At 41.3% G+C, this 19,762-nt stretch overlaps 1 protein-coding gene across 7 annotated transcripts in view; it reads right to left on the reverse strand.

The window, feature by feature from the left end:
* Positions 1-19,762, reverse strand: part of CNTNAP2 (contactin associated protein 2) — a 2,604,396-nt gene that overhangs the window by 1,845,095 nt on the left and 739,539 nt on the right. For all 7 annotated transcript variants that reach the window (XM_068236339.1, XM_068236338.1, XM_068236337.1 and 4 more), the window contains one exon: positions 13,917-14,110. In XM_068236339.1, the coding sequence (XP_068092440.1) occupies positions 13,917-14,110 (194 nt within the window). The remainder of the gene's footprint in view (positions 1-13,916; positions 14,111-19,762) is intronic.

Raw genomic sequence — 19,762 nt, forward strand, 5'->3', positions numbered from 1 at the left:
CCCCAGCCCCATGCCTAGTGGCCAGCATCATCGCTAGAAGGAAGTGACATTTAGATTTAAATGTCACTTTTCTTTCCTGTTTTTTTTTTTTTTTTTTTTTTTTAATAAAAAGTAGTTGCTGGTTCATTTTTGCAGATTCCATTCTGCAAAAAAAATGAAAAATAATTGCAGATTACATTTTTTTTTCTTGCAGATTGCCTGCAAAGTTGTAGAAATAATGAATGGCATCCTATGGGATGGACTGGGGGGAGTGTAAATAGTAGCCAGTATTTTATTGCTAATCTGCCCAATCGAAATACCAACAATTGCATTGTGTGTAGGGACAGTAAGACCCCGGGTGGCGGGCATAAAACCACCTATTATTGCGAAACTTGCTCACGCAGGCCCGGATTACACCCAGGAAACTGTTTTTCAATTTTCCATACCTTGGCTTTCTCCTCCAGCCAATAGAAGATGCCAAACCAGCCTACCAGTCAATAGAAGATGCCAAACTGTCCAAATAAGGTATCAAATTAAATGTTATGTGTTCTTTAAAATAAGATATTACCATGTTACCATGTTATGTTCCATGTTAAAATGGAAGAGAGAGTAAGAGGGAGAGCGCATTTCTTACAAAAAAAGAAACGACTTAGAACTCTGAGTGGAAAGAGTTAATACTAGCTGGGCATATGGGGGAACATTACACCCAGCCTGCATGTCTATAGTGATCGGATGTGTTTGCTAGTGCAACAGTTTGGGGGCCTAGTGCTGTACAGATGCATTGCTTGGCAATGGCAGAGAAATGCATTTGTAGAGCATTGGGGTCCCAAACATTCACCCTAGCAATTACATCCAATTGCTACCATGCAGCAGTCATCAAATGTGTATAAACAAGTATAGGTATTGCAAGGACTAACAAGGGGTTAATATGATAGATTAAGGCTAAAACTTAACCATTAAAAAAAATTATAAATATAATAAGCATTGCCTGTACCATTTTTGGGCGACTTTGCTACAATGGAAGGTATAGGAAAAACGCAAATTGCTCACAAATCTTTTAATTTTTTTATCCGACAATTGCGTTTGCGTTTTTAAGTACAAATACATTGTATTTATTCTTTTTCAAGTCAAAGAGTTCACTTCCTGACTGATGTCAGGAAGAGAAAAAATGGAATTGCTCTTTAAAAGCGCTTACAAAAGCGCTTTGTACAAAATCGTCTCGCGCAGTGTAGCGCTGGGAGGGGGAAAAAAAGGCTAAAAAAAAATAAATCAAAAACCACTACTGTCAGTGATTTCGATTTTAGTTGTGAACAAAGCCTGACTGTTCCCTCTTCACTCACACTTCTCCCCAATGGCCAGAGGACCTATTCACCACAGTTCATATACTGGCCAACATGACTTCTAATAATAGTACAGCCACCCATAACAAATGTGGTCACAACATCTGTTCTGCAACCTCTGTATCAGAGTGAGGGACTGTAGGTATTTGGGGCCTCCTGTGGTTTTGAGTCCCCGCTGTTACCTGTAAATGCAGGAGCTTCTATCACAGTAGTTACATTTCTGCTACCAAATCCACACAAACATATGGAGACTATACAAACCACTAAATAATATTTGAGACTACAGCAATGCAACATGAGAGGGCTAAATACGTAGCCACCAAAGTGTTGGTTAGCTTTGTTGTCAAGTCTTAGAATTCATGAACTTTTAGTGGCATATGTTTAGATTGCAGTATGCTAGGAGTACTTTTACACCAACCTTTAGGTACTTTTTTAATTGTAGAATGCTGGAAAGTTATTTTAAAGAGAACATGAAAATTATTTTCTAGGAGATAACTCAGGAGAACAAGTTTATTGCATATGGGTCACTGTCTTTTCCCCACTTCTTTGTGCAGAATTTTGTAGGCTACCGTATTTGATGTCAAGGTTTAAAATGTAAAATCAATTTAGCAAATTTTGCCAGCCAATCCCTAATATTTAGGAATACCCATATAACATACAATGAGGTTTAACTAATTATTTATCAAGAAGTTTTGAATTAGGGTGATGCATTTATTGGCTAATTTATTGGTATCATCCTGATTCAAAACTTCTTGCTTTTACTGATGGCTAACATGGTACAATACTCTACTGCTACTACTAATTATGTATGTGAAACAGAAACGTTTAGAATGATAATAATGTTAAATACAATAAACATGAATATGCAGGTTTTGGCTCCAAAGTCTTTCATTGAACATTGACAAAGCGCTTCGAAATGTAAACAAAATACAGAAAATCTGCTTACATTACCAGTTCATAACTATACACATTAGTATAAAAAAGACTGTATCCTGACTATTATGTTTGAGCCAAGAAATTCCTCAGAGCAACAAGATGAATGTAATTGTCATCTGAACTGAATGGAAAGTAGTTTGCATAATGGATGGGAATGAAAGCTTGGAATGCACCAGTTTTTCATGCTATTACATCTCATTGGCAGTCTGTGCCGTATTAAAATATACCATTAAAAGGGAAAAAAAAACTAGTAACCTAAAAACAGATGCACTAAGTCTAGTTAAGTCAATGTATTAGCCTTGCCAAAAAACACACACAAAAAAAAGGCAATCTCATTTATCAAAAGATAAAACAATATAAATGATTTAAGAAAAAGTGGGGGGAAGGCTGTGCATCCCTAAACACATGCTGCAATTGAATGGTTAATCGCACAGGCATACACAACCTCTATTAGACTGAAAAATGCATGCCCTGCATCTAAAACAAGTGCTAACATTTATTACATTAGGAGGAACTTTAGCTTCCATGCATCTGAATTGAATGCGAAGTGTGCAGAAAGCCTATTTAGGTGCTGCACACATGAGCTGGTTGTCATTTCAGATGCAACCTTAGTGGTATGCGCTGGTGTTCTCCTCGCAATTTAAATTTATTTGTTTCTTTCATTATGATTTTTTTTTTGCATTGCATATGATATTGTGTGCAGATATATACTATTTAGGTATGCATACATTTATCCTTTGCATATTTACTAAGTACTGTTTTACCTTTTCTTAATTTTTGTGGGATAATTTACATGTCTGTATTGTAGAAGCCTTTACATTATATGAATATTTGCTTGTTTGTTTGTTTTTGTATTATATCCATATGGAGTCTATGTTTTAAATTGTTTTATCTTCTCTTAAAGCAGAATATATTCTAAGAAATGGACTTAAAGGACCACTATTGAGAAAATTGTAAAATTTTAAATACATGTAAACACATACAATTAAGAAGTTACAGTAATTTCTTCCATAGTAAAATGAGCCATAAATTACTTTTCTCCTATCTGTAGCCATTGGTGTAGCAACACAGATGTCTGATTATGTGTGATCTGCAGAATCACCAATAATACAAGTATAGCAGGTAAGCAACGAGGTATGTAGTGCTTGGTGCAACAGTAACATAATAGTAGCTAAACCTCACCAGAGGAGCTGGTGGTTCCTTATAGAACAGTGTAACTGAGTAGTTAGACTTAACCTCACCAGAGAAGCTGGTGGGTACTATTAGAACACAGTAACTGATTACTTTGGCTTAACCTCACCAGAGGAGCTGGTGGGTACTATCAGGACACAATAACTGATAATTTGGCTTCACCTCACCAGAGTAGCTGGTGGGTACTATCAGTAGAGCACATCACCAGTGACAAGGGCTCACTGGTGAGTAGACAGGTCAGACAGGCTATGATCAGTAACGAGCAAGCAGGCACAGTACAGAATCTACAGGCAGTATACAATCCTAGTCTTGTGTGAAATCCCTGGTTTCCTTCCAGATCAAAGCACATCTAAGGTCTGAGCGCTAACACGTATGTATTCGCAACCGCAGACAAGTTGCGAGTGAACAGAGAAGGCTTATGAAGCAGAGGAGACCCCACCGCCATGTCCACAACAATCAACCAATCCGGAGCGCCGTTAGCCTCCTCTGACATCAGCCGACCGGCCGGTCAGCTGACGCGCCTCCTCCCTGCATAAAGGTCCTGTCTCCGCGCACGCCCGCGCGATACGGCAACTCAATGTGCAAACGACAGACCCGTCCTCGCCGTACTAGACGCCAGAGGCACGGGCTAGTGTTGGGCGAACAGTGTTCGCCACTGTTCGGGTTCTGCAGAACATCACCCTGTTCGGGTGATGTTCGAGTTCGGCCGAACACCTGATGGTGTTCGGCCTTTTAAGTTCGGGTTCGGCCCGAACTATTGAATGGCCGCCGACAGGGCCGAACAGGGCCCCTGTTCGGCCGAACAGGGCCCTGTTCGCCCGAACATGCCGCAATACGGCCCCCCTATGGGGTCGCAGGCATAAGGGGGGAGCATGCCCCGATCGCGGGGGGGGTCGGAAATTCCCCCCACCCCCTCCGCTAGCGCTCCCCCCTCTGCCCGCTTCCCCATACAAAAGTTTAAGGAAAGTACCTGCGGTAGTGGATGGCCTGGCAGTGGCACTGTGGAGTGAGGAGGAGGAGTCCGGAGAGTGACGCGTTGAGGGAGGCCGGGCAGCAGGCGTGAGGTCAGAGAAAGGGCGGAAGTACCACAAGGGTACTACCGCTGAACCGCCCGCTGCCCGGCCTCCCTCAACACGTCACTCTCCGGACTCCTCCTCCTCACTCCACAGTGCCACTGCCAGGCCATCCACTACCACAGGTACTTTCCTGAAACTTTTGTATGGGGAAGCGGGCAGAGGGGGGAGCGCTAGCGGAGGGGGTGGGGGGAATTTCCGACCCCCCCCCCCCCGCGATCGGGGCATGCTCCCCCCTTATGCCTGCGACCCCATAGGGCCCCCAAAAGCGGGATGTTCGGCCCGAACATGCCGAACATCTCGGCCATGTTCGGCGAACTTTCCCGAACCCGAACATCCAGGTGTTCGCCCATCACTAGCCCGGGCGAGGTCCCTGAACATGAAGGCAAGGCGGCTGCGGAAACACCCTGAGTGTCCGCAGCCGCCATTACTGCGGATGTTACACTATCGTGCCGTCAGAACCGACAGGTTTTGGACTAGTCCATCTCCTTATGAGGGATTCTCTGGGTTTTCTTTATTTCAAATGCACTTAGTGAATGGCAGTTGCTCCATCCAACTGCTAAAAAAAAGTGTACAGCAAGCAGGAAGGCTGGCCAGCATTTAATATAAATCCTTTTCAAGGGGTGTCTTTATATAGAATAAAGGCCATGCTGAGAATCCCCCATGAAGAGATGGATTAGACCAAAACCTTTTCGGTTCTCTCAGATTTCTACTACCTACTGTAAATGAGCAAGATGGGAGAAAATTAATTTATACAATTTGTAAGTAACATACTTTTTATTTGTATGTGTTTACATGTATTTTAAATTTTACAATTTTCACAATAGTGGTCCTTTCAGCTGAATTTACTGCAGTTTTTCTAAGGATACATGTTTTCTCCTTTCCATATTGATTAAACCTAGCTTGCATAAATAGGGTGATGGCGTTTCAATCCAGTGTGTGTAGCCATAAAAATAATAACAGTAATTAAAAAATAAAAGTTTTGAATAGGAAGCAGGAAAAATGGGCGCCGGCTGAAGGTGGACAAAAAGGGCGCCGCCATAGACTTTAATGCAATTATCATTAATATGGTGAAAAAAGCTTGAAAAAAGGGCACCGCGTACATTTTCGTTAATAAGATTATAACATTATAGTTTTTGAGGTAGTTATCGTCTTAGAAGTTTATAACGGCATAGTTTTTGTCATATTATTCTGTTAATAAGTACAGATTTTACGTTTTCAAAGGTATTATCATTAATATACCTAAAAGGGTGTTTCTGTAGATGGAGTGGTTAGGGTCAGGCACCACCAGGGGGGTGGTTAGGGTTAGGCACCACCGGGGCGTTAGGGTTAGGCACCACTAGGGGAGTGGTTAGTTTTAGGATCCACCAGGGGAGAGTTCTGCGTGAGAGTAGGGTTGGGTTAAGCAGTATTGATGAAAAAAGTTACGACAATTAATGTTAATATTTATTCGTTATTATTTCTCGTTTATTTTTGCAACAGTAATTATCGTTAAAGCTTCACAACAATGATTCTAGTTAGCAAATTTCGTAATACCTGGTGCCAAATTTTCACGGCGCCCTTTTTTCATGCACGCTTTGAATATGATTGAACTTTACTAGCTCCTTACTCAATTCACACTTTTAGCCTTCTATTAGAAAAAAAAAAAGATAAAAAAAACCTCAAACATAATAAACTATGTGCATGCTATTGTAAGATCCGGTAAAATAACAGAAAAAATAATAATAATGCCTAATAATAAACAACAGATTCAATGTAATTTTTCCATATTACAGATAAATTACTGTGCATGCTCCACCACTTTCCTTCAACATTTTAAGAAACTTTTAGGGAGAATTGGACATTGGACAGTATATATTCAGCGCTGCGTAATATGTTGGTGCTTTATAAATACAATAAATAAATAAATAAATAAATATATGCTGGTCAGCAATTAGTCTGAAACATATATTAAGATACAGATAGCTTGACTAACGTATCAATACAGTTAAAGTGTCATATCAAGAAATAATAATAGATCTGCTTTGGAGTACTGTCTTGTTCATGCTAGCCTTGTAGGAACTGTAGAATTGCCACCTGAATGTGTATTAAAGTATTCTAAGGCACAAACTTTCCAGGAGCAGAACAGCCAGTTTTAAGTGTTTTTTTTTTTAAAGAAGATTATATGCAAAAGAAGAAAAGTGCTTAAAATAAATTGTAAAAACTGATATAACTTGGAATTTGCATCCATTTAAAGGAAACCTAAAGTGAGAGGGATATAATTAATACTATATTTTTACACTGATAAAATTAAATTAACCTAAAAGATGTATGTCAAACTAGTTATTTAGTACTTATAACCTGGACAAATCAAATACAGTATATGAATGATTATGCCTGTAAAACATGGTAGCATGAATGGTACCCAAATGAAACTAATTTATTTTTAGTCTCCGAAGTAATTTATGGCATATTGGTGCAAAAAAGGTGACTGACCTAGCGTCCACATATTATTTAATATGCAGTTTACAAATTAAAATTGTTAAAGGTTAGTACCAGGTTAAATAGTCTAGAGAGGAAATATCATTGTTGTAAGATTCTCCCTTACAGGTGCAGATGGTGGCTTGAACTTCTGGCCATCTCCAGACAATTGTCTGTTGACCTTCATGCATATACTTTGTTATGCCTCAGTGATTTTCTGTTCATACATTATTCTTGAGAGGATGTTACTTAGTTAATCAAATATGCACACCCGAAAAAAGTAATACACTAAATATATGAAGGTACAGAGTACATTAAAACAATCAGTAGAAAATACTAGTACAAATCCCATTAAGGCGACCAAATATACAGGAGACCTTAATAATCTTCCTTTCTTTATTCAACTGTTGCAAGTTTCCTTTCTTTAGCAAATCATTCTGCTCGTTAATGTACTTTTTCAATCAACACAAACTGCAGTTTAATTAATCTTACTCATCATCATCAACAATCAAGAATTTGGAAGCTTAAAAGGATGCTTGCTTTACAATAAAAAAGCTTAATACATTTCACTAATCTGTCTTAATTTAGAGCAGCGCTAAGTAGTAAGTCCTCAGCTGCACTAATTTGTTAGAGAACATCGATCTTGTTAATAAAATGTCCTTGCTGGTATTAAACGATCTTACATATTTATTTAGATTGCATATCATTAAAGATTAAATCAGTAAAATATTTTTCATAGTTATAATGCCTAAGAAATAATAATGATAATAATAATAAACCTTCAATTATTTTAGTAAGTATTTTTTCTTTAACAAGTTACACAAAAAAAAAAATACAGGGCTTTTTAACCTCCCTGGCGGTAAGCCCGTGCTGAGCATGGGCTATGCCGCCGGAAGGCACTGCTCAGGCCCCACTGGGCCGATTTGCATAATTTTTTTTTGCTACACGCAGCTAGCACTTTGCTAGCTGCGTGTGCAATGCGATCGCCGCCGCTACCTGCCGATCCGCCGCTATTCGTCGCGCCGCGGCCGCGCCTTTGGCGACGGGGAAGCCCTCCAGGAGATCCCGTTCTTTGAGGCGATCGGAGGGGCTGGGGGGATATCATGTAGCGAGACCTTGTCTCGCTACATGAAAAAGAACAAAAAAAGAACAAAAAATGGATTTGCTGCCCCCTGGCGGATTTTTAGCAAACCGCCAGGAGGGTTAAACGTATTGTCAGCACCGCTAATAGATGTAGGCCTGACTTTGGGGCATAAAGAGATAATTTGCATATTCAGTATGCAAATTATTAGTGCTTTAACGATTAGTGGAAGTTGCCCACTAATCACTTAAGTGTGAGGCCTGGAACGCACTGAAATCCGCAAACGCAAAACGCAACCGCTAGCGTTTTGTCTGAGCGGTTTGCAAGCGGATTCATGCGCGTTTTCGGTCGCGCTTTGCAACAGTGTATTTTTTCCTCATCGGCTGTGTAGCGTTTTGCGTTTCGCGTTTTTATCCTGATTGGTCCTGTGAATTATTTTTCATTTTGTTACAGTGTGCTGAACCGCAAAACGCTAGCAAAACCGCTCAGTTTAGGTTTTGCTGAGCGTTTCTGCTAGCGTTTCAATACTTTACATTGAAGCGCTAACGCTCCCAAAATGCTGCAGGTCCTGCGTTTGCGTTTCTGGGAAACGCAAACGCTCCTGTGGAAGTTGCCCCATCCATCAACATCAGCTGAGCGTTTTGGCAAAACGCTAGCGTATCGCAGCGCTGCCAAAATGCTCAAAAAAACGCTCTTGTGGGTTCCAGCCCTGAATGTTGGTTTTTAGCAGGAGGGCTCTTTTTTTTAGTCCCTCTTACTCCAAGTAGCTTTGGGTCACCTTGAGTTGCCTCCTTTCTTTGCGATATGACTTAGGCTAGGATTGCCATTTCTTCCACATAACGTCACACTTTAAAAAAAAATGTCCACTGCTGTATAATATTCTCTTGCCTGGAAGAGCCTTAGAAAATTAGACCATTGATGAGAAAGGCTCTTACTATTTTTCAAAATGATTACTGTACATCAAGACCGCATACATGAAAAAAGTACACCCAGAAATTTGGGTGTGGAAAAACCCAATAGTTGAATATCAGTACATTTACCAAATTTACCACTGTTACAGTGCAAATAATGATCGTAAAATATTAGTAATAAATACCAATATTTTACTAATAAATACCAATATTTAGCCTAACCTTAACTAACCCCACAGATAGCCTTAACCACCTCCCCATGCCTAACCTTAACCAACCCGACTAATCTTAAAGAGGACCTTCATACAAAAAAGAAAAAATTGTCAAGGCTGCTGTAATAAAAAAGATACATTTACCTCCAGAGCAGGGATGAGCTCTGAATAAAATTTAAATGAAATCCGAATGAGTTTTATTCGGATTTCATCCTCTAATTAGTGTACCTGAGTGGGTGTGTGCGGGGGGGGGGGGGGGGGGTGTTAAACTTAACCAGCAGCCTTCTTCTTTAACCCATCCAACGGCGCGTCCCACGCTGCATTCCCAGCAGCATCACATGACTTCAAACACTTCCTCCTTCCGGGTTGAAGGAGGAAGCGTAGAAGTCCCGTGACGCCGCTTGGAACACAGCGTGGGCCAGGTTAAAGAAGGATGCTGGGTAAGTTTAATCCACACACACACACACATGCTCAGGTGCACTAATTAGAGCATGAAATCTGAATAAAACTCATTTAGATTTCATCAAATCCACATGGAGCAGGCACCAGCGATGAAAGTAATCGTCTCTTTATTGATCACATCAGTTTAAAAGCAGCAGTATAACAACGACAGACCGCTGTTTCGAGCCACCATGCTCTTTATCAAGTTGCCAAGACTGCAATACAAACAATCACCTTCCACCACTCCTTAAATACCATTTCAGCACCAATCAGTGGTCAGCGTTTGAATCATCCAATCACAGTGTACAAACAGCATGGAGGACCTGATGGGGAACTGTGTGATACACAAAAATTCACACCCCCTAGGCCAAACCACTCCCACTGCCTGTAAATGTAAAAGATTAAGCATACTCAAAGGCCTCACCTATTAGAGATAAACAATTGTCCTATCTCCCTAACGTTCCTGCTGTACATAGAGAGAACCTCCACATCGCCGCATAGCCCAAAACCTTTAAACGCCGCTCTCGCCGTCACCAGCCAATCAGCTGTTCCAAAAGCCAGCCAATGAAAGACCTCAGTCTAACAAAGCGGCAGCCAATCCGCATCCACATGCGTCTTGACCAATGAGCAATGCGTACGTCACGGCGCATCTAAACGGCAACCAATCCGCATCAGTATGCGTCCTGGCCAGTAAATGATGCGTACGTCATGGCGCATCCAGGCGGAGGCCAATCCGCGATCACATGCGGTTCAACAAGTAAATAATGCGTATATTATGACGCATCAGGACGCAACTGACCAACCACGCGTCCTTAATCCCCGCATGATAGGTATACTATCAGACCAAAGTTCCCGCCTCTTCAAGCAGAAAAAACAAATGGGCATCACACTGGCTGTCTAAGCAACCATAAACAGCAACAACAGGCTCTCCCCATGTCAGCAGTGAGGGCAAGAAAAAACATTCAATACTGTACGTTAGCTATATCTTACACTGTAATATCAAAATTGATTCAAACACCTCACACTAACCTTAATTAAAACATAAAGTATGTAATCAAAAAAAGAGACAAACATACCACTAGGACATAGACGATTTCAGATGCAAAACGACAAATCGTAATCTAAATTTAAACCTCCATTACTCAGGACACCCAACTTCTTAATCCAGAATGCTTCACGTCTGGATAATTCTTTATCACTATCCCGCCACCCTCCTCACGCCATTGGAACCCCATCAATAATTTGGACTCCTAACTGAGAAACATTGTGGCCTGCCTCAGCAAAATGCCTAGCCACAACTTGTGTATTATCTCTGTTTCTAATAGCTGATTTATGTGACGAAAGTCTGACTTTTAGGGCTTTAGTGGTTTTACCCACATAGGCTTGTCCACAAGGGCACTTAAGTAGATAGACAACATAAGTAGAATTACAATCAGAATGTTCTCTAATGGTAAATGGTGTACCCTTAGAGGGGTGTCTAAATACATCTCCCTTGATAATGGAATTACAAAGGTGGCAACTAAGGCAGGGGTATGTGCCCTTCCTCCCCTCCCTGGGTTTGTATGTCCTAGCCCTTGTGTGCACCAATTTATCCCTGATTGTAGGGGCCCTCTTGAAGGATGTTAAAGGGGGATAGCGAAATTCTGGGACCCTGGGAAAAGCTTCCCTAGCAAGTGCCAATGTTTCCTAATCACATTAGTGATCTGTGTGCTACAGGTATTAAAAGTGGAGACGAAGGGCATCCGGAATGAGTTATCTCTGGATTTTCTGTTTCTATGGGGAGTATTGAATGTATGCATAGGGTACCCTCTATTTTTATCCAAATTTTATCCGGAGCTCATCCCTGCGCCGGAGTCTTGTCCCACGGAGCCGTCCCGAAGTCCCTGCAGCACTCCACTTCCACCGCTTGGCCCCGCCTCCCCTCTCTCCTCTGAGAACAAATGCCTGGCAATTCAATGCAGTAAATAGCTTGGTGTTTTTCTCAGAGTAGAGAGGGGAGGTGGGGCCAAGCGGCGTAAGTGGAGTGATGCAGGGACTTTGGGGAGGCTTTGTGGGACAAGAGCCCGGAGGTAAATACAACTTTTTATTACAGCAGAGCTGACTGATTTTTCTTTTTTGTATGGCGGTCTTCTTTAAGTGTGCATTTGGTTTTGCCACCTGATCACTTTGTTTCAGGTTGAGACAAATTATGGCTCACCCCGCTGCCATTGAAATTCCAGGTGGCGTTAATTACTAATCCCCCTCTGAGTTGTAGGAACTTGGAGGGAGAAGTAATTTGGGGTCTGGTTCCCCATATTACCCGTGCTCCAGATCCCCAAATTACCTGTGCCCAGAACACGGTTTATAGCATTGCTGCTATAGCCAGGCCAAACTCAGGTGCTGCATGGTAGTGTTGCTCGGTTAGTGCTTTTTAAAATCCGAATTGATCCGGATACCTAGATATCCGGATCCGGTTCGGATATCCAAATCCAGCCTTTTAGATATCCACGTGAACGCGGATATCCGGTTGCATTATCCGCGGATATCTGGGCTATTCGGATATCTGGATAGAAAAACCGGAAGTGCCCTTTAAATAGCTTTAAAAGGTGTTTTTAGGGTAAATGAGGCATGTATCATCATTATTTTGCAAAGGAGAACACTAATTGATGATGTGGCTGTCAATTAACATCAGGCCTAGGTTCCAGTCAGCGGTCGTGCAGCCCACATTGTGTCCAAAGTCCAACCGCACAACTGGGACATGACAGTTTTCAGCCAAGACACTTCCAAAAAATTATGCAGCAATTGTGTTTTGGATTAAATATAGGTGGTATCAGTGGCCTGTGGCACCCTGGCCTGGCGGTGGGAGCTGCACAGGCAGCAGGAGCAGGGCAATGCAGCAGCAGGTGTAATGTATGCCAGGAGCCTGCCGGACGTGGCACTTGGCACGTGGCACTTGGCACGTGTCACGTGTCACTTTCCAAGTGGCACGTGCCACGTGGCACGTGCCAAGTGACACGTGCCAAGTGACACGTGCCAAGTGACATGTGCCAAGTGACACATGCCACGTGCCAAGTGACACGTGCCACGTGCGAAGAGACGTGCCAAGTGACAGTCAGACAGCAGAGGAGAAGACGCTAGTGCACACTAACACATTAATGATTAACAATAGTGTAATGATAGTGAAGGGGTTAATCACTGAGCTTATCACTGTGTAAAGCCCTTGGCCCAGCAATAGCACTGCAGCTGTGCAGCACACACTCTAACTGTCACACTATGAGACATCAATCAAGCTAATGAACGATTTAACTATAGTGTAGTGATAGTGAAGGGGTTAATCACTGAGCTTATCACTGTGTATAGCCCTTGCCCCAGCAACAGCACCGCAGCTGTGCAGCACACACTAACTGTCACACTATGAGATAATCAATCAAGCTAAATAACGATTACTATAGAGTAGTGAGGGGGTTAATCAATGAACAGCTTTAGGTTTATAACTGTATACAGGCAGCCCTCGCTAGGCCACCAGCACTGCAGCATGTCTCTCAGGAAGCATTCAGCAAGCCAGAACGATCTGTCTCATCATGGCAGCCCTCCTTATTATACAGTGGGGCTGGCCAGTGTTCCTTTCTGTGATTGGTTGCTAGGGCTTCTGGGGAGCCCTCTGATTGGCTCCAGGACGTCATCACCTTAGTTACAGTATTTCGGATTCGAATATCCGCGGATATCCGGGTCATGCATCAAACTATCCGCAGATAGCTATGCAGATTTCTATAGCTATCCGGGATTCGGAATCTGATCCAGATAGCGTAAAAATGGTTGGATATCCGAGCATCACTACTGCATGGTGCATTGAGAAGCCCTGCTTCAAACTTTAACAACCCCCCCCCCCCCTTCCCGTCACCACCAATCCATGGAATAAAAACCCTGCAAAAATGTGAATTTTATGCTGCTGCCATAGAAATAATTGCAATGATGGGAAATTTGGACACCCTCTGCCATCCTCAATGCAAAATATGGCTCCAGATAGTAGGTGCACGTGCCCATTGTGGGTGCTCATATTCCCCCCCCCCCCCCCCCAATATCGACATTTCTATGGTTGACTGTGGTGGCACCTAAACTTCCACCACTAGCAAATTTCCTGCTTCCATTAAGGACACGATTTGCTAAGGAGTATTGATACTATTCTATGTCTTTAGTACATGACCTAAGACGTAGACTTTTCAAACTAAGTTTTTTTTTCAAAATTATATTCTATAGTATATGTCAGTTGAAGAAGTTGTTTAAGTAATAAGCAAAGATTTTCTTTCACTTACCCATATATTCCCATCTTGATGATATGGCTTCCAGTTTCTTCCAGTGTCACTGTATAGCAGGCGGTACTGAGACACCCAGTCAGAACTGCTGTACCTCCCTTGAGTTGCAATGGCACGGATCTGCTTCCTGCTTCCAAAATCAACTTGTAGCCACTGATAATGGTCACTATCCAATGGTGACCAACCACCATCCCCTGCAGAGTGAGAAATTCTATTATGAAACTGGCTAATAAAATCATTTTACAAGAATGATCAAAATGTTTTAATAAAGAAAACTTTAAGATGGGTATAGCTTAACCCTCTACATACATTTTAATGTTTCTCTTGATGTGTTTTTACACAGAAAGTTATTTGATGGTGCTTGGCTGAGAGAGTCTAAGGCTGAATAAACACAGAAGATGAAACTCGGCTGAGATACTGACCATCTCTACCAGCATGTGTACAGCAACTCCTGACCCCCTTATCCACTCAGCCAGTGATAAGCCTGGTGGATGAGTACATTTGAATTCGGCGCTGGTAGACTTGGGCGCAGGATCCAGCTGTTATATGGCTGGTTCTGCTTCTGCACAAGTCCGGCCCGAATTAATTACTATTCCCCCTCCAGGCCGCCATGGATAGTGGGGAAATGAAATAATTTGGCTTCCAGCGGTTGCTGGAAGCCAAATTATTATGATTTTTCAGCAACCTCGGCTCCGTCTTCTGACGGCGCAGACGTTACTCACTGAGCGCCGCTATAGACTGAATTCTTTTATAGTCTATGGCGGCGCTGGCTGCGCCCAAATCTAGCAGCGCTGAAAAGCACTGCTCCGTGGTGGATTGCTTTGTCCAAGCAATGGCTGAGAGCATTGTTCTTTCTAACATGCGCCAGGCTAACAATTTGTAAGAATCCAATTTAAGTAAGACCATAATGTGACATACTATGGTGGTGCAGGATAACTGTTTCTGTGGCCAGAGAGGACATGAGGCCTGCTATAGCTGTATGCACCAGGCTAAGTTTTACATTTTTTTTTTTTTTTAAATAACTGGCATGCACCAGGCTAACAATTTGTAATAATCCAATTCAAGTAGGACAATGATGTGACATACTGAGTGCTGGTGCAAGTTAGTGATGGTGCTATAACTGGCATGCGCCAAGCTAATAATAATAATGGCCAAAAAATTGTTATGTGCAGCCACTGTGTGTGAGATGTCTGAAAATTTTTACATCTATCTGCCTAAACATTTTAATTTTATCCAGTGTATGAGAGGCCTGAAATATCAGGCATATTAAAGTTTTACAGTTTTATACTTTTTTATCACGTGTAATATTTAATCTTTCTACTTTAATGACACGTTAAATGCAGGCAATGTAGCATAGGCCTGAAAAATTTTGCCTTTATCTGCCTAAACATTTATTTCATCTACTGTAAGAAAGGCCTAAAATATCAGGCATTGAACAGTAAATTAGTCTTAAATTTTTAATGATTTTTTTTATCACATCCAATTCACAGATGACACAGGATGCAGATGACTTTGGTACTGTCAGAGGTAGACACGCAGATATAAGTCCACACTAAATAGACTTGTGCCGGTCTAGTACCACTAGAAGTGACAGGGCATGGTGTCTGGCTGAGCCCGGGTAACATCACACTCGGCTGTTTGCCTTCTGTCTCCCTACTTCTTATTCTTTTCCTCCCTCTCTGAGCTTCTATTTCCCCCATGAACTCCTGTTTCTCTCTTATGGGCATCCATGTTACATCCATCACCACATCATCATCATCATCATCCCCGTCGCTTACAGTTTCCAACTCAGTAGGTTGCAGCAGCAGGGACCTTACACCTAACAGTGACCGTGGTACTTTGGTTCATCAATGCCTGAGGAAATAGATACTCTGAGCAATCAAACTCATTTGTAGGAGCTGTGGTGGTGGAGATGGTGTTGGCGATATTTATAAATGTATTAACTGTAACAGGCCATCCAAATAGTTTTGCATGGATGTTTACTTCTGCTTTACGTGTTGTGAGGTATTTATAAGAAATATTTAAAGGAAACCTGAGCTGAACTCGCAGCATGTATACTTACTTGGGGCTTCCTCCATCCCCATGCAGCCCACGGGCTCCCTCACTGTCCTTCAGCGCGCTCAGCCCCCGTGCAGCCTCCCGGTAGCCCAGAGATCAATGAATGGGAACATGGTTCCCAGCAGTCCCCAGCAGAAAAACTGGTGGCCTTTTATCAGAGGCTGCATTCTTTCTGAAAAAAAAAATGGTTTCCCGTCCTCTTCTCGCTTCCTGGACGCAAGAAGGACCAAAAAAAAAAATCTTAATGTGGCCATCTTTTGGCCAAATAGTAAAACTACATCTACATACATTTTTTTTTTATATATATTAAACACACATTATTACATTTAAAATAAAAAAGTAATTCTCACACCAAAAATTACCCAAATAAATGTTTTTAATGGAAAAAAATACAATTAAAAAAAACATAAAGAGGGTATATTACGAAAAAATAAATTCAATTAGAAGCTTGTAAATAGTGATGGATTGCAAAAGTGAAAAAATGCACCTTTATTTCCAAATAAAATATTGGCACCATATATTGTGATAGGGACAACATTTAAATGGTGTAATAACCGAGAAATGGTCAAATAAAATTCATAAGTTTTAATTATGGTTGCATGTATTATTTTAAAGCTATAATGGCTGAAAACTAAGAAATAATGATTTTTTTTCCATCTTTCTCTTAATATTCCTGTTAATATGCATTTAGTAGAAAATAATTCTTAGCAAAATGTACCACCCAAAGAAAGACTAATTGGTAGCGGAAAAAACAAGATACCCTCTTTCCCTGAAAATAAGACCTACCCTGAAAATAAGCCCTAGTTGGAATTTTGAGCATGTTTGAAATATAAGCCCTACCCCGAAAATAAGCCCTTGCGGAAGCTAAAGAGGAGGAAGAGGCAGCCAGTAAGTGGGGACAGTGTGGTGCAGTACCAATCGGGCACTGATCCTGTCGTCTCAGCACACAGCAAGGTTATCAGCTGTGTGCAGGGAAGACAGGGCAGGTGCCTGATCAGTACAGAAGCATACTTTCAAATCCATGAACATCACAATACAAAACAGGAAATGTTCCACTGAGAGACACTTCCTAATAGAAATATAAGACATCCCCTGAAAATAAGCCCCAGCACATCTTTTAGAGCAAAAATTAATATAAGACACTTTGTTATTTTCGGGGAAAGACGGTATTTATCAATTCATAGTGATAATTAGTGATAAAGTTATTAGCGAATGAATGGAAGGTGAAAATTGCTCTGTTGCATAAGGTGAAAAATCCCAGCGGGCTGAAATGGTTAAAATGTCCGACATGTGATGAGGTAATGTAAGGGTTAGGCATGGTTCACACAGAGGAGAGGCAAAACAAAGTGTTTACCGCAAACAACCACAAAGAGCTTTAGTGAAAACATCAGGTGAACAAATAATTGTTTTTACTAGTTGACAAGTTGGTGAATTGAATGGGGTTGATTCACTAACTCAAATAGCGCGAGTAAGCTCATGTTACTCACGCTATTTAATCAGCTCTCCTTAATTTTCAATGTCTGCACACTATGCATGCTAGTGGCAGCATAGCATGCTTAATCAAGTTAAGTCAGAGGATCTGGCACTCAGCACATGCTATGCTGCGGTAGTGCAGTATAGTGAACGCTATTAACTTACGCCTCCTCCCACCAAATAATGAGCACTCCACTCGTCCCGCCCTGAGCCCCTTTGGGTCCAGTCAATTTAAAGGGGTTTTTCCGCGAATGATGAAAAAAATAAAAAGTGGTTTATGCATAAACTATTAAACATCCTTCTAAAATAGTGTAAAGTTTTTTAAAAAAAATGAATGGTTTCATCAATATAACATGTATTGTAAATAGTGAGGTATGAAGGACTGGGAGGCTTATCCATTTGTTAGGGGTGTTTTTTCTTTTACTTTCTTTTACAACCATAACTGCTGCCTACATAGTTTTCAGTGGTATAGCCCACTTCTAGCAGGAATCACCGTTATAACCCTAACTGCTGAGCTCTGCAGAGCTGCTGAATATGTGTTTACATTGTTGCTAGGCAACCAGACCCCATGCAGAGACTCATTTTGTGAAAAGAGTCATAAGCTGCAGGGAGAATCAGTCCCATCTACACCAAAAATCTACAAAAGAGTCATAAGCTGAGGGGAGAATAAGTCCCATCTACACCATATGATTCTTTGTCAGATTTGATTCAATTTGATTTGATTCATTGATTTGATTTGATTCAATCTGACATGTCCGATTCATGATTCGATTCAATTTGAATCAAATTAAGTCAAATCAGGAATCGGACATGTCAGATTGAATCAAATCATATCAATGAATCAAATCAAATTGAATCGAATCTGACAAAGAATCATATGGTGTAGATGGGACTTATTCTCCCCTCAGCTTATGACTCTTTTCACAAAACGAGTCTCTGCATCGGGGTCTGGTTGCCTAGCAACAATGTAAACACATATTCAGCAGCTCAGCTATTAGGATTATAACGGCGATTCCTGCTAGAAGTGGGTTATACCACTGAAAACTATGTAGGCAGCAGTTATGGTTGTGAAAAGTAAAAAAAAACACCCCTATCAAATGGATTAGCCTCCCAGCCGTCATCCGTCAGTATTTTATAAGCTGGTTGTAAATAAAGATTTTTTCATTGATTCTGATGTCCTGAGTTATATCTGATTGATTGCCTTTAGCTTGTCATCAGATTATAAGGGAGGGGGCTCTTTGCTTTTTTGTTTATCCGTCACTATTTACAATACATGTTATGTTGATGAAACCATTCATTTTTTTTTTTAAACTTTTTACAATATTTTACAAGGATGTTTAATAGTTTATGCATAAACCACTTTTTATTTTTTTCCTCATTCGTGAAAGAACCTCTTTAAAATACGTGATCCCGGTGCTTTTATTAGCCCAATAGGCTGCCTGTCACTTAACTCAAGTGACAGTTATGTTTATGCAATGTGCAATTACCAAAAAAGGCCCTGCCAGTGCAGTGCTAGTGAGGTTTTTATACAGGACAGTACTGAAAAGAAAGGTAACAGTAGTGGACACACAAGTGCTGTGGTGAACTGATTGATTAATTCAGGTAACAGGTTTATGCAATTTGCAACAATCACTAAAAAAAGGCCCTGTCAGTGAACTGCAGTGTTAGTTTGCGTCTTTATACCAGATAGTACAGGAAAGATAACAGTGGTGGATTCTCAGGTGCTTTGGTGAACTAAATGTCACTTACCTGAGGTGACAGTTATGTTTTCCAAAGACCAAAAATCACAATATATAGTTGCTGTGCTGCAATGTGCTGGTGAACAACAGGTAGCAGTCTAGCAGAACACCACGGTCAGCAACAGCACACAGCACAAAAGCACAAAAAAAGGAGGAACAGTCCTTAAAAGGACTATGGGGTTCTCTAGTCTGTGAACAACTAGAAACAAAACACCTCTCCAACAGCTAAAGAGCACTGGACACACAGAACAGCAATCTACCTAAGCTCTTTCTCATTCAGGAGAGCTCCCTCCCTATTCTATCTAGTACAGCAGTCACAGGCAGAATGTACAATGGCTGCTGCGCTTGCACTTTTATAAGGGGATGGGGGTCCAGGATGTAGAAATAACATTGGCTGCCATGTGTCTCCTGACACTGGAGTGAGGGGTCAATTTTTGGCTACATGTAAATGAATGAGGATGGAACAAACTTCACCATGGGCGAAGGACCAATGATCACCAGGAATTGTTCGGTCCATTAGTGAGCATTTTTCACATGCCTAAAATATAGCTCGACCAGGAGGGGGTTATAAATCCA

This window comes from Hyperolius riggenbachi, chromosome 5 (assembly GCF_040937935.1).
Source record: "Hyperolius riggenbachi isolate aHypRig1 chromosome 5, aHypRig1.pri, whole genome shotgun sequence".
NCBI classification, from domain to species: domain Eukaryota; kingdom Metazoa; phylum Chordata; class Amphibia; order Anura; family Hyperoliidae; genus Hyperolius; species Hyperolius riggenbachi.